The sequence below is a fragment of the Pongo abelii genome, chromosome 15 (genome assembly GCF_028885655.2).
Source record: "Pongo abelii isolate AG06213 chromosome 15, NHGRI_mPonAbe1-v2.0_pri, whole genome shotgun sequence".
Classification (NCBI taxonomy): domain Eukaryota; kingdom Metazoa; phylum Chordata; class Mammalia; order Primates; family Hominidae; genus Pongo; species Pongo abelii.
Window position 1 is genome coordinate 49,075,822 of NC_072000.2, and position 23,110 is coordinate 49,098,931.

The window sequence follows — 23,110 nt, forward strand, 5'->3', positions numbered from 1 at the left end:
ATATATTAACACCAAACAAATCACAGTCAGATCAAGACAGTGGATCAATTTTTATTGAGCCACGTAGTTTACAACATGAGGTAAAAGGAAAAAGTTCTCCTTGACCAGTATTTTACACAGCTGTAGGAAAGTATTTTAGACCAGGGATTCATAAGGGATTACATCTCTCAAAAGCTGGGACCAAGTAAACAAATTTTATTAACTCCTTGAATTTTCCAGTTGACTCTTCCTTTACAATAGTAACAAGTTCTAACTAGTTATGTAAGTTTCTTCAAGGCCAAGTTTTATCATTGTTGCTAATATCCTTAGAGCTGAAGCACTGCTATTTCAATCAATATCCACTAATTCCACTTCAAAAATGAGTTTTGCATTTGGTGGAATTCTGTTGAAGAAGTCAAGGTACATTTGATAAGAAGTGCCTCTCCCCGACCCCCATAACCTTAGTGTAGGATAGGCTGACTAGATAGATAGGCTCACTAGATAAATTGAGCTTGGACTAGGATCCTCCTTGCCTAGATGCTTTACAAGTTTTCCTAAATTAGCCACCACTTAATGAAGACTATTAAGTACTCCAAAACAAAAGTAATGTCATTCTAGCTGGGGGAAAAATATATATATACACACAGTATTAAAGTTTTTATGAGGTAGTACATAATATTTACTGTGCATTTTAAGATGCTAAGTTCAAGGCCAGGTACGGTAGCTCACACCTGTAATCCCAGCACTTTAGGAGGCTGAGGCAGGTGGATCACCTGAGGTCAGGAGTTTGTGACCAGTCTGTCCAACACAGTGAAACCCTGTCTCTACTAAAAATACAAAAATTAGCCAGGTGTAGTGGTGCGCACCTGTAGTTCCAGCTACTAGGGAGGGTGAGGCAGGAGAATTGCTTGAGCCCGGGAGGCAGAGGTTGCAGCAAGCTGAGATCACGCTGCTACACTCCAGCCTGGGTGACAGAGCAAGACCCTGTCTCAAAAAAAAAAAACCAAAACACAAAAACAAAAAATATGCTAACTTAAGAGTTATATAATTTATATGTGCATCAGATTAGTCTTGAGATGCTTCTTCACATGGGAGAGGGAGCTGCAGCTGACCATTTGATTTTTTTTCCCCCCCCGCACCGAGACAGAGCCTCACTCTTTCCCCCAGGCTGGAGTGCAGTGGCATGATCACGGCTCACTGCAACATCCGCTTCCCAGGTTCAAGTGATTCTCCTGCCTCAGCCTCCAGGGTAGCTGGGATTACAGGCCTGCACCACCACGCCTGGCTAATTTGTGTATTTTTAGTAGAGGTGGGGTTTCACCATGTTGGCCAGGCTGGTCTTGAACTCCTGACCTCAGGTGATCTGCCCTCCTTGGCCTCCCAAAGTGCTGGGATTACAGGCATTAGCCATGGCGCCCAGCCTGTTCATTTGATTTTGAGAAGCTAAGAGAGCTATTATATTCCCAAATATGTTTATCTGCTAAGACTACAGAAAGCTGCCTCCCAAAGGACAAGGACTTGTTTTTTCAAACTTAATCTGATGGGTCCAAGAGGAATGGAACCAACAAAAGCCATAAACTTACCTTCCCTCTTACCTATTGGATTGGTCTGGTCTTAATGGTCTGGAGTCATTCTTTATTTTTTTTTTAAATGTTCACAAACTGGACTTACCAGTGAGTATTGTCATTAGTAGTAATAATAAATGCTTACACTAACACTGTTGATTCTGTTGTCTCCTTCAGTTCACAACTGGTAATCTCCCACATCTATTCCATTTCTAAGCTTTGAATTTAATTGCCTGAAATTATACTGTACCATAAAATTACCATGAGCCATATTTGCATCATAGTTTGCTACAGTTTGTACTGGGCATGGTAACTTTTCTTAAACTCTTAAAAACATTAAGAATTGCTGTTTAAGCTTAAACTTCACAGTTAAGGTCTTGAAAGTTAAGAATTCGAATAAGAAAACAAAAATTCTAGCTGAGGTTTGAACTTTATACCAATAGAAAATACTATTGTCTATTGGAGGTACTGACACATAAGCATCTAAAGATGAGGAAGACCAGTCTGGACAGGATTCTTGATCCAGAAGTTTGCCTAGGCAGCATCTTTCACATCTTCAGGTGATCTAGAGGTTTTTTTTGTTTTGTTTTGTTTTGTTTTACTTTAATTATAAAGGGGAAAAAAGGATACTTGGCATCAGGCTGTCCTTTCTTTCCATAAGCCCATTCTGGTTCAATCTCCAGTCGAGCCTTTTCTCCTTTACTCATAGTCAAGAGAGCTTCATCCCACTAAAGGCAAGAACAAAATAAAAACTAATGGTATTTTGCAAAAAGCACATGTAATACCAGGACAGTCAAGACAAGATTGTATGTTAAAACAAACATAGAATCTATTACGATAGATTTCACTATATTCTAAGGTAATGTACTTCCGTGAGTCCCTAAATCTGTCTTCCATTTCTTCAATAGAAAAAAAAAGGGTATTTTAAGCAGGGCTTTTTTAATGTGAAAAGAACCTTTTGGGGCTCATACCTATAATCCCAGCACTTTGGGAGGCCGAGGTGGGCAGATCACTTGAGGTCAGGAGTTTGAGGCCAGCCTAGCTAACATAGTGAAACCCCATCTCTACTCAAAATAAACAAATTAGCTGGGTGCGGTGGTGGGTGCCTGTAATCCCAGCTACTCGGGAGGCTGAGGCAGGGGAATCACTTGAACCCAGGAGGTTGCAGTGAGCCAGGATTGAGCCACTGCACTCCAGTCTGGGCAACAGAGTGAGACTCCGTCTCAAACAAACAAACAAACAAAAAACAAAAAAAAAACTTTTTGTAAACTGTAACATGCCATACATTATGAAAACCAGTTTGTTATTAGCACCATCATAAAAAAACCTGCAACACTTTTACATCACGGGACAAACTTGAGTTTATTTTTATTGGCATATACTGGCAAGTACTCACTGTAAAATTGTTTTAAGATTACCAAATTGTAATAGTGGAGTCATGTTGGCACGTAAAATATATATTTTTTTCTTTTTTTCTTTTGAGATGGAGTTTTGCTCTTGTTGCCCAGGTTGGAGTGCAATAGCATGATCTTGCCTCACTGCAGCCTCTGCCTCCCGGGTTTAACCGATTCTCCTGCCTCAGCCTCCCTAGTAGCTGGGATTACAGGCATGCCCAGCTAATTTTGGAAATACAATTTTTAAAATGTTACGGCACTAAGATCTTTTGCAAAAGGTAAAACTAACTTTTCAAAGAAACAATAAAAGGCTTCTGGGTTGGCCTCTCCGTATTTTCCAAATTTGGATCTTAAAGCTAGTTGCCACAAACAGTTAAATCCACATCACCACAGGGATAATATTCCTAACATTATACTCTGTATTGAAATGCAACAATCATATAAAGCTCAAGGGACAAAGTTAGGGTGGTCACATTTGGAAAATAAGAATATGGTAGACTAGCCGGGCAAGGTGGCTCGCGCCTGTAATCCCAGCACTTTGGGAGGCTGAAGCAGGTGATCACTTGAGGTCAGCACTCAAGACCAGCCTGACCAACATGCTGAAACCCCGTCTCTACTAGGAATACAAAATTAGGTGTGGTGGCGCATGCCTGGAATCCCAGCTATTCGAGAGGCTGAGGCAGGAGAATTGCTTGAACTCAGGAGACACAGGTTGCAGTAAGCCGAGATTGCACCATTGTACTCCAGCCTGGACAACAAGAGCAAAACTCCGTCTCAAAAAAAAAGAATACGGTAGACTAGAAGAAATTTACCAGTATGCAAATAAGTTACAGAAATAGAAGAATGGCCCAATTTGATAATATATTTGCTATCAACTTGATATGGGCAGGTAACAATTTTTTTTTTTGAGATGGCGTCTCGCTCTGTTGCCCAGGCTGGAGTGCAGTGGCGTGATCTCAGCTCACTACAACCTCCACCTCCCTGGTTCAAGCAATTCTCCTGCCTCAGCCTCCCAAGTAGCTGGGACTACAGGCAAGTGCCACCATGCCCAGATAATTTTTTGTATTTTTAGTAGAGACAGGGTTTCACAGTGTTAGCCAGGATGGTCTCGATCTCCTGACCTCGTGATCCACCCACCTCAGCCTCCCAAATTGCTGCAATTACAGGCATGAGCCACCACGCCCGGCCAGGGCAGGTAACAATTATGTTATACTCAACTAAACCTTTAGTTTCAAGATGTTTTATATTCTGTATATGATTGTCTGAACCATATCTTAGGACCTACCGATAGTACAGAGAGTAATATATTGAAGGTTCCTATAACTGCATTTAAATAGGCATTTCAGTTATTGATGTCTGATGTTCTGAGAATAACAATTTAAAACAATGGGCACAATGGGCAGGCCTTAGCATGAAAACCTGATTCATAGAAGGTGACAGTCTGCCCTGCTCTTTTATCTTCTTTTGTACAGTATAATGGTCAGTATGGGTCAAGCCTAACTTCCTCTTTTCTCAAAGTTTCTTTCTGTTATCTGTCACATTTAAGTGTAGGTTAAAGCATGCTCATGTTTGAACGACTTTCTGGTATTGCAGCCTATGTTGTATGAGGTGAAAAGGCTACAGAAACAAACTCTGCTTCTATGAGTACTTCAGTGGAACAGATATTTTACCTTTGCAAATTATATGTAAATGGTACAACAGTTATAAGACATTTTACAGGAACCTTAAAAACAAATTTAGAGGGCCAAACATTCTGACAAAGACTTACTTTATGAAGAAAAATAATAAAATGGGTACACATGGAAGGGACTAATATTTAAGCCCCTTCTGTATTAGGTACTTCAAGTTATGCTCATTTAATCTTCTAAAAACCTTGAGGTAGGCAGTACTGTCCTCATTTTATACATAGCGAAACTGAGACCCAGACAACTTGTGCAAGATCAGCTAACAATGATTATACCCAATCTGTCAGACTCCAAAGTCTGTTTTCTTTGTATTATATCCCCAAACCTAATTCTTCATAGCACCATACCAGAAGCAGCATATGCCAGAATATCTACTGATTCATCGGCATTCTTTACTTACTCCTCTGATAACTTTGCCTACTCCAACCTTAAAACTTAAAGGCTTGGCATTTTTCTTCTTCTTTGCACCTGTAAAACAGATTTTCCTTATCATTAATGATATACTCTAATTTATTATTAAGAAATTTCCATTGGAAATTATTAAATTCCAACGGAAAAATATAGTGGTTTGATTTCAGAATTACAATACTATGTATTTTAAAAGAAGGAAAAAATTACTAAGATCATCCATCCATCAATAAAATTCTGGCTGTAAAAATAATTACATTCTTAACAAAGGGTAGAGGGGTAGGACCTATACTTATATCACAAAACAGCATACTATCCTGCCTTTTCTATTCAAATACTAACGCCTTACTTTGGGACATTAACCAGGTTTAGACTGAGATTCCTTATCTTTTGCTTTCCAAAGAACAAGAGGTCTTTGGCTAGCCAATAATCAGTGAACTGAAGACCTCTTCCAAGTAGATCTCGGGGGAAAGTATGTCTGGATGAAAGTAGGTGACAGTCAGGAAAAGGGTACTGCTAACTACCCATCTGTCTGCCACCCAAGTATTTCGAATCTCTTTAAACCAAAAACATAAGATTCCATTTAGACTTACTTGTTTGAATATTAGTATCAAAAACAGTCCCATCTTGTAGTGTTCCTGTATACCAGCAGTGAACAACATCTCCCTTTTTGGGAAAGTTGGTTTTATCTCCCTTTTTCAAAACAGATTTAGTATATTTTGGTGGACCCTAAAAAAAAAAAACACACACACAGAGTTATTAATTTGTGTCCTTTAAAAGAATGACAAACAATAGCCAACAATGACCAAAGTCAGTTTAAAGAGTTTGATGGATTTGGTAATAAATAAACAAACAAACAAAACCCTCAGTATCTAATTTCAAGGCTGTGATGTGACTATTAGTAACTTACATATCTATAATTTAATTTCAAATAACTTCCAGCTTCTTTGGAAGCCTAAATTCTTCTAATAAGACTCTGTCAATTATTCACCAAACCATAATATGACTTCAGTTATTTCCTAAAGTTAAAAAAAAATTACTATTTAATTCCTATGAAATCATAAGGCATTAAAATAAGGGATGGTGACTTCCCCCCGACAAAGATTTGAACTGTTTTAGCAGCAATAATTGACATTACTACGTGTTTTTATAATATCCAATTAGAACGAATACAGTGATATTGCCTCTGTCCCTGATTTGGAAAATAAATTCACACAATGGATGAAATTACCTAAAGAAATTGCTATAACAGGCATATTTCCTAGAACAAAGGAGGATTATCAGGGTCTTCCACAAAAAAGGTTACATATTAATCTAATCAATAGCAATTCATATATGAGAGGAAAGCAGACAGAGGAACTGTCAAGAATCTTAGGGAGTTAATTAAAAAAAAAAAAGTGTACCAAATTTAAAAGTATCCTCCTTACCTAAATCTATTTGGTTTCTGAATTCAGACCAAATTCAGAGGGATGTGCATTATCCAAATCTGTATTTGGTTTCTAAATTTCATAAAATAAATAACAAAGGTGTGCTTGGATATCCAATAATTCAAATCTATTAGTTCCTGAGTTTGAAAAGCAGGAGAAAGTGTTTTCTTTATTCCTGACCTATTTCTTTTTTTTTTTTTGAGATGGAGTCTCACTCTGTCGCCAGGCTGGAGTGCAGTGCCGTGATCTCGGCTCACTGCAACAACCTCTGCCTCCTGGGTTCAAGTGATTCTCCTGCCTCAGTCTCCCGAGTAGCTGGGACTACAGGTGCCTGCCACCACGCCCAGCTCATTTTTTGTATTTTTAGTAGAGACAGGGTTTCACCATGTTGGCCAGGATGGTCTCGAACTCCAGACCTCGTGATCTGTCCGCCTCGGCCTCCCAAAATGTTGGGATTGCAAGTGTGAGCCACCGCACCTGGCCTATTCCTGATCTATTTCTAATTGGTCAAGTTATGCAAATTTTTATTCACTTTCATTTCCCTAGCTGAAGGTTTTATCCTTTTCCAAAACTTGTAAGTAAAAATATCTGTGCTGGGTGCGGTGGCTCACACCTGTAATCTCAGCACTTTGGGAGGCCAAGGTGGGTGAATCACTTGAGGTCAGGAGTTTGAGATCAGCCTGGCCAACATGGTAAAACCCCATCTCTATTAAAAATACAAAAATTAGGTGGGTGTGGTGGCGTGTGCCTGTAATCCCAGCTACTCAGGAGGCAGAGTCAGGAGAATCACTTGAATCCAGGAGGCGGAGGTTGCAGTGAGCCAAGATGGCACCACTGGGCGACAGCAAGGCTCCATCTAAAAAAAAAAAAAAAAAAAATAGTCTGATGTCCTTGCAAACAGTCTACCTCTTGGACAAAACATTCTCTCCCTGACCAAACCCTAGCTAGGGTCCTCTGAGCCCTCTTCTTCACAAGCCTTCAACCTTGGACTACAAAGATCTGAACAAACACAAGTTTCAAATAGCTCAAGGCCTTATTCCTAGGAGGACCTGATCCCTCCTAAGAAAACTTAAGGCTGCCAAAAAAAATTTACTGTTTGTTCCAGCCAATGCCTCAAGATGAAGATAGGACCCCTGTCTCTGTCTCTGTGGGAGCCTAATTTTGATAAGCGCCAGTTCGCAAACTTAGATGGGTTTCATGTGGACCAACCCCCACTCCCTACTTTTTGTAATTTTTCACTTCCCTAACTCTGCTTAAATCCCTTCCTACTCCCTCATTCTTTTTTTTTTTTTTTTTCAGACGGAGTCTCACTGTGTCGCCTAGGCTGGAGTGCAGTGGCATGATCTCGGCTCACTGCAAGCTCTGCCTCCCGGGTTCACGCCATTCTGCCGCCTCAGCCTCCCAGAGTAGCTGGGAGTACAGGCGCCCACCACCACGCCCGGCTAATTTTTGTTTGTATTTTTAGTAGAGACGGGGTTTCACCGTGTTAGCCAGGATGGTCTCCATCTCCTGACCTCGTGATCTGCCCGCCTCGGCCTCCCAAAGTGCTGGGATTACAAGTGTGAGCCACCAGGCCCAGCCCTCTCATTCTTTTAAAAGGCCCAGTTACCTCTCCACAAATCAGACTGGAGTTTAGCTCTTTCCTCTACTGTCAGTAGGCTGAATAAAATCTGTTTCCACCACTTTAATGTCCAATTGTGTTTATCTCTGACACCTTGAGTCAGTCCTCTACTCAACTGCTAGAGAGATATTAACAATTACTGCTTATAGTTTTGTGTCCAAAGGCCTAAACCACGCAGGATCTTAATCTATCCCTCCCTGAAGTTCCAGAATTCTATCAGCCTTTGAACTCTTGTCTCTTCTATGACCTCAGTAGAGCAGGTGCACACAGCATAGAAATCTTTCAATTAGCCGGGTGCAGTGACTCACACCTGTAAACCCAGCACTTTGGGAGGCCCAGAAGAGTTGATCACCTGAGGTCAGGAGTTGGAGACCAACCTGGCCAACATGGCAAAACCCTTGTCTCTACTAAAAATAGAAAAATTCGCTGGACATGGTGGCAGGCGCCTGAAATCCCAGCTATTTAGGGGGCTGAAGCAGGAGAATCGCTTGAATCCAGGAGGCAGAGGTTGCAGTGAGCCAAAATTGTGCCACTGAATTCCAGCCTGGGTGACAAGAGTAAAACTCTGTCTTAAAAAAAATATATATTTCTCTCTATATATATATTTCCTTTTTTAAGAGACAGGGTTTCAGTGTTGCTGAGGCTGGAGTGATCATACCACTGTAAAATACTGAGATATTTTACACTGGCGTGATCACGGCTCACTTATAGGCTCAAGCAATCCACCTGCCTCAGCCTCCCAAAGTGCTGGATTACAGGCGGGAGCCACTGTGCCTGCTTAATAATATTTCAAAAGTATAAAAATATTACTGTCTGTAAGGGAGCAATGAAAAGGAGAATGGCATGAAATAAGGCTAGAAAAATACGTAGGACATGTTAGAATCTGGGTTTTTATCTTTAGGACATTAGCCAATTTAGAGTTTTAAACAGAGAAGTTACAGAATCAGATCTGTGTTTATTTTATTTATTTATTTCTGAGACCGAGTCTCACTCTGTTGCCCAGGCTGGAGTGCAGTGGAGTGATCTAGGCTCACTGCAACCTCTGTTTCCCGAGTTCAAGCAATTCTCCTGCCTCAGCCTCCCGAGCAGCTGGGACTACAGGCATGAGCCACCACACTCGGCTAATTTTTGTATTTTTAGTACAGATGGGGTTTCACATGTTGGCCAGGCTGGCCTTGAATTCCTGACCTCAGGTGATCTGCCTGCTTCAGCCTCCCAAAGTGTTGGGATTACAGGCGTGAGCACCCAGCCAGATTTGTGTTTTAAATAGATCACTGTGACTGAAATATAAAGAATGACTTGGGAAGCAAAAGTAGAAGTGGAGAGACTTGTTAGGAAAAAAGTTATTATAGTAGTTTAGGTTTGGACCAGGGTGCTAACAGTGAGGATGACAAAACATGAATGGCTTTGGGATATATTTTGGAGGCAGAATCACCAGAAGTTGGTAATGACTACATATGAAGCAGTTATCAAAGATGAAGTTATCAAATTTTTCATTTGAGTACTTTTATACTGACTTCTAATTGCTAAGTGTAAGTTTCTGTCGTAACTTATATTTTCTTTCCTGTACAATATTCATTCATACCATGAAAATTTTCCTCAACGCTATTTAATATATAATAGACAATAAATATATTGACAATGACTGATTTAAAGTCCCATAAGAGCTATTAGACAAGTCTTTATATTAAAATATTAAAATAAAGGTAGAAATAAATAATACAAATGTGCTTAGGAATATATGCAGTTGTGTATGTATATAGCAAAGTCTCACATGGTAAAAATTCCAGAGGAAGCAATGAGCCCAGGAGCTGGGTCTTAAAGGGAACACAGAAGTGACAAATAGGGATAGTAAAAGGACACTCTAAGGAAGAAATAAAATATGGAGGTAGGAAAGGGCATGATTTAGTAGACAATGAGCAGACATTTGTGGTCAAAGAAAGAAATTTTTTTTTTTTTTGAGACAAGGTCTTACTCTGCTACCTAGGCAGTGCAGTGGCACAATCTTGTCTCACTACAATCTCTGGCTCCCAGGCTCAAAGGATCCTCCCTGCTCAGCCTCCTGAGTAGTTGGGACTACAGGCACACACCACCATGCCTGGCTACTTTTTTGGTAGAGACAGGTTTCGCCATGTTGCCCAGGCTGGTCTTGAACTCCTGGGCTCAAGGGATCCACCTTCCTTGGCCTCCCAAAGTGCTGGGATAATAGGCGTGAGCCACTGCACCTGGCCAAGAACATGTCTATACAGGCCGGGCACAGTGGCTCACGCCTGTAATCCCAGCACTTTGGGAGGCTGAGGTGGGTGGATCACGAGAACAGGAGTTCGAGAATAGCCTGACCAACATGGCGAAACCCCGTCTCTACTAAAAATACAAAAATTAACCAGGCGTCGTGGCGTGCACCTGTAATCCCAGCTACTCAGGAGGCTAAGGCAGAACTGCTTGAACCCGGGAGGCGGAGGTTGCAGTGAGCCGAGATCACACCACTGCATTCCAGCCTAGGCAACAGAGTGAGACTCCGTCTCAAAAAAAAAAAAAAAAAGAATACGTCTATAGAAACATGGAATATGGAGCTTAGCAGCGGCCACATTTTGGAAAGTTTTGAATGCCAAGAATAAGAAATTTGGATATATATTGAAGACCAGTGATGACCAATAAAAATGGGAGTCACGAATGTAATTTTAAGTTGTCTAATAGCTGTACTTAAAAATGTAAAAATAAAGAGATGAAGTATGTCTATGCCAGGCAGTGGTATGCCTGTAGTCCCAGTTATTCTGAGTATTCTGAGGCAGGAGGATCACTGGAGCCCAAGAGTTTGAGTCCAGCCTGGGCAACACAGCATGACCCTGTCTTTTTTTTTTGAGACTGAGTCTCCCTCTATTGCTCAGGCTGGAGTGCAGTGGCACAATCTCGGCTCACTGCAACCTCTGCCTCCTGGGTTCAAGTGATTCTCCTGCCTCAGTCTCCCAAGTGGCTGGAATTACAGGTGCACGCCACCATGCCCATCTAATTTTTGTATTTTTAGTAGAGACGGGGTTTCACCATGTTGGTCTCAAACTCCTGACCTCAAGTGATCTGCCCCTCTTGGCCTCCCAAAGTACTGGGATTACAGGCACCAGCCACTGTACCTGACTGACCCTGTCTTTTTTTTTTTTTGAGACAGTTTCACTCTTGTTGCCCAGGCTGGAGTACAATGGCACAATCTCGGCTCACTGCAACCTCCGCCTCCAGGGTTCAGGCGATTCTCCCACCTCAGCCTCCCGAGTAGCTGGGATTACAGGTGTGTACCACCACATCTGGCTAATTTTTTGTATTTTTAGTAGAGACAGGGTTTAACCATGTTGGCCAGACTGGTCTCGAACTCCCAACCTCAGGTGATCCGCCTGCCTCGGCCTCCCAAAGTGCTGGGATTACAGGCATGAGCCACCATGCCCGGCCTCCCAACCGACCCTGTCTTAAAAAAATAAAATAAAAAATTTTTAAATGAAAAATTTTCTTAAACTAAAACATCCCAAATACCATCATTTCAATAAGTAATCAATATAAAAAATACTGAGATATTTTACATTCTTTTTAAAAAAAGAAACGTCTAAATTACACCTTTGAAACTGAGTATATATTTTACTCTTAAAGCACATTTCAGTTCAAAGTAGCTAAAGCACTCTGTAGCCACATATTGTTAGTAACTACCATACTGAACAGGGCAATTCTAGACAACACGCAATTACTGAAGATTTTTCAGCACGGTGTGGTTTGCAAAATATTGTTTTAGAAATCTTATTAGAATACCCATTTTGTTGCTGACTGGATAAAGAAAGAGAAGGGAGGCAAGAAATGAACAACGTTTTTAACATTCCGGGTATGAGGCCTTGCTTCGAATGCTTGAAAATGGAAAAGGAATGAACGTTTAAAATAAGAGGAAGATGTTTGAGAGCATTAGTCCCGAAGGAGACATGAGAAAGATAAAGGGACGCAAAGATTCAGAGAAATTTTAAGCTTAGAAGAAGGGAATGGCAATGGCTAGACATTCACATTTTGGCAATACAGAACACAGGAGCATATAATGAGAAGGGAGGCCAGGGGCACTGGCTCACGCCTGTAATCCCAACACTTTGGAAGGTCTAGGTGGGCAGATAACTTGAGGTCAGGAGTTCAAGACCAGCCCAGCCAACATGGAGAAACCTCATCTCTATTAAAAATACAAAAATCAGCTGGGCGTGGTGGCGCCTGCCTGGTGTCCCAGCTACTGGGGAGGCTGAGGCAGGAGAATCACTTGAACCCAGGAGGTGGAGGTTGCTGTGAACCGAGATGGCACCACTGCACTCCAGCCTGGGCGACAGAGTGAGACTTTGTCTCAAAGACAAAAACAAAAACAAAAAAAGAGAAAGGAGTAAGAAGGGACTGAGAATTTGTGAGAAAATGTCAAATACTTTATGTGAGCAATGAGCAACGTGATGGAGAATTGGGCAAAGGATAGTATAAATGTTGTTGAGTAGCAATGAAACTAGAAAACATGCTTGGCTAATATTAAGCATGAATTTATACCAGGCTCAATAAAAGGTTTTGTGTTTATAATGCCTGCTCTCCAGTCCCAAAGCATGAAGACAGAGAGTAGACAACGAGGGTTAGCAAGGAAATGGACAAGAGGCTTTTGAATGTAGGACGCTAGGAAAACAGTCACAGTACATAATTGGGCTCAAGCTGGCCAGTTAAACGAAGAGGTTTTAAACAAAATGATAGAGTTTAGGACCCTCATAAGCTCTCTCTAGATTGTCTCTAGCTCTTATCAACTTACCTTTTAATTTATTTGTAACTTCTTTTCTTAACTCCTTAATGAAATATTATCTGTCTCCTAAAACCATCCTCATTCTAATTTCCTGGAGGGTAAACTATGTTGCCAGTTGCTTCTGAAACCTTTCAATAATAATTGCTCCATTTACCTTAGTAGCTACTCAACAGATATAACATTTATCAAATATTAATTGTGATAAACTTTAAAATTGCTTTGTGTGCACATATACCTATGAACATTAATTTGTGCTTTTTAGCCAATAGGAAAAGATCATGCAAAATTAACTGGCTTTAATCAAATAAACATCTGTAATTGTATAACTGAACTTACACTTTCCACAAATACCCAAAAGCTACACTGTCATCAATAGCCTCACCTCTTTACAAGAACTAAATATAGATTATTATCACTGATACTAACACTGCTGGCAATGAGTGAGCTTAGATAGTAAGTTATTATCAGAAATGACAAGATTATAATCAATTCAGCTCTGCTAAGTCAGTTCTTAGTAGCTGATCTTAGCTCTACTAAGGCTGTCAATTTGCAGGAATGAATTAATCTGGTTCTTCAAACCTTTGTACCAAAATATAAAACCTAAGTTGGGAAAACTGAGACAGATGAACCCACATCCTGCAGCCAAGCCTGGATTATTTCTATTGCCAGGGACACCATGTACATTAGAAAAAGCTAAAAATAATCAAAAGAAAATATTTCACTTAGTCCAACTTGGCTATAGAATCAAGGCCTTAAAATAGCTTTGAAAGCTCAGAAGGTCTGGACAGATGTGGAGGCAATATTAAATACAATATCAGAAGTGTTTCACAGAATAGGCTAATAACTGTAAAGCACTAGTTCTTAGGATTATTTCGGTCCCAGTACACCTAAGGGAAATGGCACGCTCCATTAAGTGTTTGGCTCATTGAAAGTAGTCGTATTCAACCACCCTTCACCATGAGAAGTTAGTGCAAATAATAAAGAAATAAATACAATTTCTAGAATCCACATGATAAAATAAAAAAATAATTATATACAGACCTCATCCAGGGTCTCTTCAGACTTGGTTTCTTTGGGTTTATCTTCATTAAGCTTCACATTTTTTACTTGCTCAGACACTTTACTTATACTTTCAGTACCCTTAAAACGCTGTAAGGAAAATGTTGTAACATCATACCCAGGACAGGCTAAAACCAAGGAGCAACTTCAAGATTTTCAGACTGTCAATTAAATGAACATCTGCATAATAAATATAGGTTGTATAACACAATTGTGAATAGTCTAAGGAAACGAAGAGCAAAGAAAGAATTTTGTTCATAATTTATTTTTAAACAATAAATTATTACCCTCAAACCAGCTTACAATATAAATTCTGAAATGAGAACCATGACCTTAGAAAGGCCAACTCATACCCAGAGATGTAAACACTATTCAAATAACTCCTAAATAAAGATTTCTTTCCTGTGGAAGATATTCATTTCATAGTAAACAAATATGGGAGAATGTCTTAAAATGTATTCTTGTAAAGCTCAGCCTAAATCTAAACCAGACTTTAAATTCATTAGTGAAATGGAAACTTATTTTCAATATAACATTTAACATATATAATAAAACAACAACAAAATACATTTAATATACACCATATGCTAAAGTAATATGGTAATACCACTGACCTAATGAACTTATAACTTCAGTGGACTTAAGAATTTGTTGTCTCAATTTAAGCTACAAAATCCAGACCCTTTGAAAATACTGAAACATTCTGCCATACTGCAGATTAGCCTTGCTAGATTTGACAGCTAGTCCACTTATGATAATAGTTCAGAAAAATTACAGGTGGAAAAGCTCCAACACATTCAACAAATAAATGCATTTTAAACATCTTTTTTGGAAATAAAATTTCAAAAGTGATGTTCTGCTAACAGAATCTAACAATACTCACCTTAGTTTCAAAAAGATGGTTATAGGCTGTAACCAAGTGGTCCTTGTTAGCTGTCTTGGCCACATTTTTAATGTTTCCTAATAATTTATGTTCTGCAAGAAACTATAAGGAAAAAAGCTGGGTAATCAAGATAACTTCTCCCGAGTAAGAAGTGTCTAAAATTAGAAAACGATCCTTTTATGTTAGCAGTTGTGTTTTCAATAGTACTAGTATTGAAGAAGAAATAAACCCTATAGTTTATACTCTACTTTGTTCAAAAAAAGTAAGAGATTTTTTAAAAATTCGGTATTTACAAGAATCAGTGACAAGACTGCAACTGTAGCGTTATGTACTGAACACAGTGGTTCATCCTAACCTTTTTCCTGTCAACACTCACGAAAAATAACATTTATACAGCAAGCACACTGTGGTGACTTGAGTCAGCTGCTCACTGCAGGAGGATACTTGGGTGCAGCCCTTGAGAGCCTCCAGCCAGGCTGGGCATAGCTATCCTGAGGCATTTGTAACCCATTCTTAGTAGACTAGGAAGAGTCACTGTTACACAAGCATGTAACATACATATGTTGAGATTGCTATGCTTAACATTATATATATAATTGCTAAGTATATGGGCTGTGGAGTCATATTATCTAGGTTAAAATCCTAGCTGTGTGGGCCGGGCGCGGTGGCTCATGCCTGTAATCTCAGCATTTTGGGAGGCTGAGGCAGGCAGCACCTGAAGTCAGGAGTTTGAGACCAGCCTGGCCAACGTGACAAAACCCCATCTCTACTGAAAATACAAAATTTAGCTGGCCATGGTGGCACATGCCTGTAGTCCCAGCTCGGGAGGCTGAAGCAGGAGAATTGCTTGAACCTGGGAGGTGGAGGTTGCAGTGAGCCGAGATCGCACCACTGCACTCCAGCCTAGGTGACAGAGCAAGACTCTGTCTCAAAAAAAAAAAAAAAAAAAAAAATCCTAGCTGTCTGACACTAGACAGGGGACTAAGCTTGTCTAAAGACTCAGCCTCCATATCTATAGTGGAAGATTAATAACAGCGTCTACGTCAAAGAGTTGATATAAGGATAAAAGCAAAAATCCATTTAATGCATTTAGCACAGAGCCTGTCACACAGTAAGAACTTAATAAATATTGGGATTATGATTAATACTGTATTTAATAACTCAAGGTAACAGCGGAATTCCTTTTCTCTCAAATATAAAACTGCTAAGATGGCAGATGGACACTTAAATACTACTGCTGAAATAGCAAGTCATAATATATCTTTATCTGAAAATCATGTAATTGTGAGGATTTCCATAACTTCTTTGTTTCCTTATTTTATTCTGCTTCTTTTCTGCCTTGCGGTCCTTGCTTAATTCCTAATTTTTTACCTTCTCAAAGTTGTCCTTTGGCATCTTCTAAGCTTTTGATAAAGCAGTTAACATTATTAGCAGTTAACAGCTAACACTATCACTATTCTATTTTTTTCTTTCGCTTTTTCTTCCAAAGATATGTTCTAAATAACAGCTGATGGGGAAAGGAGACAAAGTTGATTAAACGTAAGTAATCAGTTACCTTTAGCATGCTGGTGGTTTCTTGTTAAAGATTCCAGAAAATACCCAAAGCATAAAAGCATAAACATCTCTTTGATATCTTATGATTAATAAAATAATTATTGTCAAGTATAGGTCTAAGTGTTAATAATCACTGGAGATTATTATTATTATTTGAGACAGAGTCTAGCTCTGTCGCCTAGGCTGGAGTGCAGTGGCCCAATCTCGGCCCACTGCAATCTCCCCCTCTTGGGTTGAAACGATTCTCCTGCCTCAGCCTTCCGAACAGCTGGGATTAGAGGCGCCCGCCACCAGGCCCAGCTAATTTTTTTTGTATTTTTAGTAGAAATGAGGTTTCGCCACGTTGGCCAGGCTGGTCCTGAATGCCAGGCCTCAAGTGATTTGCCCGCTTTGGCCTCCGAAAGTGCTAGGATTACAGGAATGAGCCACCACGCCCGGCCGAGACTATGCATTTAAAAGATTAATATGTTATAAAAACATTTTGATAATGCAAGTCTGTTGAAATTGTTCCACGTGGTCCAGTTTTACATACGATTCTACATGGCATGATTTGTTTCATAAGAATATGATGGATGAAGTACATGACTGAGGTATTATTAAATGTTGATGTCTATTCTATTGTTTCAGATGAAATACGAATTGGCTTAAGAGAAAATAGTTCCATTAAAATGGGGTAAGATCCCCGACGCATGTTCTTTCTTTTTCACCCTTGTACCTCCAAACACTGAGAATAGTTCTTGTTACAGATGTTGTATTAATATCTGCTAAATTAATCTAAGATGCGGATGCCAGGATAATAATTAAGGAAGAAGGCACTGGAAGTTGGAGAGTTCTTGTATCTCCGTCATGACGCCCGCCCAAAATGAAAATAAAATATAAGCTTCTCAAAATAACCCAGAAACAGTGGCTCACGCCTGTAATCCCAGCACTTTGGGAGGCCGAGGCGGGCGGATCACGAGGTCAGGATATCGAGACCATCCTGACTAACATGGTGAAACCCCGTCTCTATTAAAAATACAAAAAATTAACCTGGCGTGGTGGCACGCGCCTGTAGTCCTAGCTACTCGGGAGGCAGAGGCAGGAGAATCTTTTGAACCCGGGAGGCGGAGGTTGCAGTGAGCCAAGATCGCGCCACTGCACTCCAGCCTGGGCAACAGAGAGAGACTGCGTCTCAAACAAACAAACAAAAAAACCCAGAAACAATTTTTCTAAATGAAAAGTTTAGAATTTTTTAAATTGTATAGAAAACACAAGCAGGCTGCCGCTTGTAAGAGAATGCTGCGTGCACAACCATTTCAGCAATTTAACAGATGCATGAATGAACTTATTTTCCAAAGGAAAAACAAGTGTGACAAAAATATAGACGGATGGTTAAGATGGAGACTATGCTGACAAATGGAGAGCATACAGTATAAAGCATTCCAAATAAATTTCTTTGTCTGTTTTTAACAATGACAGACCACTGCACAAGAGAAATGTGCATGTAGCTCCCTTAAAGTATAAAGGTGAAAAGGTCATTTAAAGGGTCGATATGTTAAATCAAAACTTAAACCCCAACCTACGGATTTTTTAAAAAATCACACTCATTAATGTTCAGTATTTAGTAAACTGTTGAGAAAAGCAAGTTGGATACACCGTTCCCACAGAAATCTTCACATCCCTTCCCATTTCCCTAGTAGCCGGCGCCCCGCTCCCAAGAGTCTCATCCACACCACTATTCCTCGGCCTCCCCGCCCCAGCCCCCAATATCTTCGGGTTCCTATTTTTCTGGCCTCCACCCCCACTCAAGGATCCCAATGAGGTTCTAACTCTACAATTGCAGCCTGTGTGCCCCAAGAAATAAAGCTGCTCCCCTGCCCCAGTAGAGAACGCCCGAGAGGCGGCAGCGAGGCTCCAAAGCACACGCTGGGCCGCTCCGGCCTTCCAGGCCACCGGCCGCGGGAAGACGAGGGCGGGGGCACAGAGGAATACGGAATGTATGGGCATCTCCAGGGGGGTGAGGCGTCCCTCAGCCGCACCAGCCCGGCCGCCCCTACGCCTCCGGTACCGAATCTGAACCGTGTTCCTGCAGAAACTTGATAATATCCTTCTTGGGCAGCTGTTCACTGCGCAGCTGCTCCACGGTCCACGCCCGCTGTGGAACGGCCGCCGCCATCTTCCCCCGCTGCCTCCGCTTTACTGAGCCAGCCCGCCGCAGTTCGGCATCGCCCCGCCCTAGGGGGCGGGGCGTGGCCACTCACGGAGGTCGAGGGGCGGGCCTCTGCTCTAGCAGTCGGGATTGGGGCCTGTCTTTGAGTGACGTCAAGGCTGTGCTATGAGGGCTTTGTTGAGTCCGGGTTAAAAAACCTACCGCGGTCGACTGAGTAGAAGAGCGCTAGAGATCTTCGATTCTGAATTGGACCCCTTGTGAAGCGACCTCTGATGGTAGCGACATTTATCAACCATTACCCACATTTAAGGCAGCTATGCCTTTAAAGTCCGGTCTATAACCTGTTAAAAGAAAACAGCATTCAGGCTCCTTATCTCGTTTTATCTAGTTCTAGCCTAAAAATTCACACCTGAAGTGCTTCAGTCTTTGTCGATCCGAAAACCCATATCCCACCATTTCCCTTTTAAAGATCACACAACCGAAACTTAAATACAAACTGCCCATCCCCTTCCCCCCATACAAATACGAGAAAGTTTATCCAAAACGAAGTTCAGAAACTTGAACAAATAAAACAATTTATAAAGAAGCCGCACTCAGGATGCCACTTGCTGATGAGAATGACATTATTAATGCTCGTACTCTGTGATGTATATTTTTTTCTCAGTACACGAGGAAACAAATTTACAGAGGTTACTCAAAGTCAGGTTTAGAGAGAAGTCAAAAATTGTTTGAGATAGAAATCTTCGTTAGAGTGGAATAATTGCACACCGACGTTCATTATAATGCTCTTATCTATAATACAGATTTAATAGTTGAACATCAGGACTCCTTACTTAAAAAAATCTAGGCTGACTCTGGGCATGTTGCCTATGAGTTAGCTCTGCTCTGCAAGGAGCATTAAAAAAAAAATGTGACGAATAGCTGGACCAGACCACGTTCACTTCCCTTTAAACAATGAAAATGTTAAAATAATGGGTTGCCACTCCTAGCACGGTGAAAAAAAGACTTGGCATTTTGTTTTCTCAGCCCAGATAGAGATATAAGACAAATTATTCCATCTACACATTTTTGCTTTTCACCTTATATTCTGATTTAAAAGTACAAGGAATGAGGCACGTTAGACGCTCAATAACATTAAGTTCCTAAATTGATGGGTATTCCATTGTCCCCGGGTATATAATATTTTACAATAAATCTCTATTATAACATTTTAAGTGATTTATCACGTTAGAAATGACGCCCAGCCATCTAATCATTGGAAACGGAACTTAAATTTAGAGTTTGTTAAAACAAAACACCGGAACCGCACCGGGGTTTATTTAGAGTAACGCCTTAATAATGCGCATGCGTCTCCGGGAGGGCTGCGAAGGTTTCCGGGAAGCCAGCCAATCATATTCCCAACGGAAACTCAGAGGCGGCATTTTCAACTGGATAAACTGGCCTTAGTCCCGCCTTCTCGTTCTAGAGTTTAGTCCGAAGGAAACCGATGGGATTCGGAACCGTAGCGGTTGAGCTGCTGCTGCTACGGATATCTGACCGAAGCCTTCGGTGGTTGTCGGCCTAATGAGCGGACGACAAAGAACGCTTTTTCAGACGTGGGGCTCAAGTATCTCCCGATCATCTGGGACTCCGGGTTGCAGCTCCGGAACTGAGCGACCTCAGAGCCCTGGCAGCTCCAAGGCGCCTTTGCCAGCAGCAGCGGAGGCTCAGCTGGAGTCGGACGATGATGTGTTGCTTGTCGCGGCGTACGAGGCTGAGCGGCAGTTGTGTCTAGAGGATGGCGGGTTCTGCACTTCCGCGGGCGCCCTGTGGATTTACCCTACTAATTGCCCAGTGCGGGACTACCAGCTGCACATCTCCCGGGCTGCTCTGTTTTGCAATACGCTGGTGTGTCTGCCTACCGGACTGGGAAAGACCTTTATTGCCGCCGTGGTCATGTACAATTTCTACCGCTGGTTCCCTTCAGGAAAGGTGGTCTTCATGGCCCCAACGAAACCCTTGGTGACACAGCAGATCGAGGCTTGCTACCAGGTGATGGGTATCCCGCAGTCCCACATGGCCGAAATGACAGGTATCTTAGACGACTAATTTTGAAGTAAGAGCTGGGAATTCGTGACCCATGTGGAATAGTTCCCAAGCTACAATATGTGCGTCTTACGCCCTCCCTCTTAAAACATTCTCTACTTGTAGCAAGTCCAAAACTGATGAATAGGGTTGCTTTATTCAATCTTCAGAGAATATCTGCAGCTTGTCATAGTATTTTGAAGCTATTATGTGCGTATCCCCCGTGGGTAACTGAACATGATGTTTCCTGGCATTCTTCCTGAAAAAGATTTCTCAGTTGAAGAATTTGCCTCTCTTCAAATATGCCATTTTGTAGGAATTTTCTAAAGACAATTTGGTTGTAGTCCTAGATAAGTGCCAGCTTTGATATTTGGACCACACCAGAACTTTAAAATGTAGCATTCCGATGAATTGTCAAATTGTTTTTCTCTTAATATTACCAAAGCATGTTTGCATTCTGAAAAAGCCAGACTATTTATATTTTATAGATAACAGTCTGAAGTTTAGAATGTAGAATGTCACTTTTATTTTCAGGGTCTACACAAGCTTTCACCAGGAAGGAAATATGGTGCAGTAAGAGAGTGCTTTTTCTTACACCTCAGGTCATGGTAAATGACCTTTCTAGAGGAGCTTGTCCCGCTGCTGAAATAAAGTGTTTAGTTATTGATGAAGCTCATAAAGCTCTCGGAAACTATGCTTATTGCCAGGTAATAATTTTGTTAAACGTTATTTTGTATTGTAACTATACTGTTAAAGAGAATTTTGGCGAATAGTTACTAGTGATGGAAGTTATTGACAATATTATTATAAAAAGCCTTTACGTCTATTGTCTCAGAACAGATGGTGATAAAGAATATCTGTACTTTCTGTCATCCATTCAAATCAGTGTCTCCACTGCCTTTTGCTGTTATTGTTGTTTTCTTTTTCTTTTTTTCTTTTTTAAGACTAACCAGATAATTAGTGTCAGATGTAGATCATGAGAGCCTAGTCATGGTTGGGACAGTGATCTAAAATAGGGTATGAAAGGAGTTTTGAAATTAATAAAGATTGGTAGTGGATATGCGATGTCTTTTCTTGGCGGCTAGGTAGAATAATGACATAATGTATGCCACATACCTAACACAGTGCCTTCCAGTTGAGTACTCCAGGAATATAAAATAAGATGAAGTAGTGGGATGTGGTTGCAAACATCATTCATATCTTTGCACTGAATGAAATTGACTTTCTGTTTCCTTCTTCTCCTAAGGGGGACTTTGCCTCTTTTACTTAAGGGCCAGGTCATTAATATTTTATGCTTAACAGTTTGAAAGCCTTTGTAGGCCATAGGGGATAAAGGTGGTGGGGACTCATTAAAAAATGTTTAGCTGGGATAACACTTAAGATTTGAAAGAGATTAGAGAGAAGAAGGCTAAAGACAGAGTATCTAATGAGGGGTAGAAGGGATGTAGGATGACTTCCAGATTTCTGACTTGGAAAACTGTGAAGATTGTGAGTTTTGGGTGGAGAGCAGGTTTAGGGGGAATGTGGAAAGATGATATAGATGTGTTGAGTTTAAGGTGTCTATGAGGAATTCAGCTGTAGATATTCATTAGGCGATACTTGATAGAAGTATGAATCTTGCTGGAGAGTTCTGAGGTAGAGATACAGATTTGGAAATTATAAACATATAGATGGTAGTTAAAACTATAGTAGTTGGTGATGATAGGAGGAGATTATAGAGCAAGAATAAAAGAGGGAAAAGATAGGGAAAGTTAATTTCATTTAGGGCAAAGACATGAATTTCACTGCAAGTTTTTGAATTTGTATAGTCATTTCTTTGGGGACTGTAAACATTATTGTATCATATCTCTGTATTAGGGAAAATTGCCATCTTTTTTAATAGTTGATCTTCCTAATTATATTCAGGAAATGAATATATTTTTCCACTTATTTATATCATTCCAAATTAAATTAATACATAGCGTGTTAAAAATTTCCATCTGAGAGGGGCATTTAAAAAATTTTAGCTTGAGGCCAGGAGTTTGAGATTAGCCTGGGCAACATAGTGAGACGCTGTGTCTACAAAAATGAAATGAAATAATAAAACATTTAAAAATTTTTTTAAATTCAAACTGTATGGAATACGTTTTGAAGATTTAGCTGGTAATTATTTTATTTTCAAAACATTTCTAGGCATTAGATGATTTTTTTTAACAGCTAGGCTTTATGAATATAATAAAACATGCATTGACTTCATTAATAACCAGACAGCCCTAACAGCTTACACTACATTGAATATTCCAGATATACATTCCAATAGGTACACCTGCTCCATGAAGCACACACCACCATTTCCTCTTCTACAAAATGCTTGAGAATTCTTCCTGAAAAGAAGTAATGTATTTGGCTTACTTTTCATATGTAATAGTTATGGAAGGCATATTGATACATGTGCCATATAACAACAAAATGATTTCACTCAAAACTGCCTCACAGTCTGAAAGAACGCTTTGAATTTTGGCTATCATACAAAACATTTTTAAAAGCATCAATCCAG

At 40.4% G+C, this 23,110-nt stretch overlaps 2 protein-coding genes across 5 annotated transcripts in view; one reads left to right on the forward strand and one right to left on the reverse strand.

Moving 5' to 3' along the window:
• Positions 1-31: 31 nt before the first annotated feature.
• Positions 32-20,334, reverse strand: FKBP3 (FKBP prolyl isomerase 3). Of its 2 annotated transcripts, XM_054530083.1 has the most exons (8): positions 19,820-20,334; positions 18,409-18,851; positions 14,808-14,909; positions 13,907-14,014; positions 5,625-5,760; positions 5,024-5,091; positions 2,175-2,272; positions 32-382 (listed from the first exon to the last, which is right to left on the reverse strand). In XM_054530083.1, the coding sequence occupies exons 2-8, from the start codon at positions 18,514-18,516 to the stop codon at positions 328-330; spliced, it is 675 nt and encodes a 224-aa protein (XP_054386058.1). In that variant the 5' UTR covers positions 18,517-18,851; positions 19,820-20,334; the 3' UTR covers positions 32-327. The 2 variants fall into 2 exon arrangements, with proteins under 2 accessions (XP_054386058.1, XP_054386059.1); XM_054530084.2 differs by lacking the exons at positions 18,409-18,851; positions 19,820-20,334 and adding an exon at positions 16,363-18,326.
• The window catches only part of FANCM (FA complementation group M), a 63,718-nt gene continuing 60,681 nt past the window's right edge, over positions 20,074-23,110 (forward strand). For all 3 annotated transcript variants that reach the window (XM_024232018.2, XM_054530075.1, XM_054530074.1), the window contains exons 1-2: positions 20,074-20,581; positions 21,109-21,281. In XM_024232018.2, the coding sequence (XP_024087786.2) occupies positions 20,074-20,581; positions 21,109-21,281 (681 nt within the window). The remainder of the gene's footprint in view (positions 20,582-21,108; positions 21,282-23,110) is intronic.

Bases quoted from the DNA above. Each gene is read 5' to 3' on its own strand.
- FKBP3 (XM_054530083.1), bottom strand. From the start codon at position 18,516: ATGGCGGCGGCCGTTCCACAGCGGGCGTGGACCGTGGAGCAGCTGCGC. The intron at 14,910-18,408 runs GTACCGGAGGCG...TTTTCCTTATAG, and splicing joins AGGAACACGGTTCAGATTCG to TTTCTTGCAGAACATAAATT. The intron at 14,015-14,807 runs GTGAGTATTGTT...TTTTCCTTACAG, and splicing joins ACCATCTTTTTGAAACTAAG to CGTTTTAAGGGTACTGAAAG.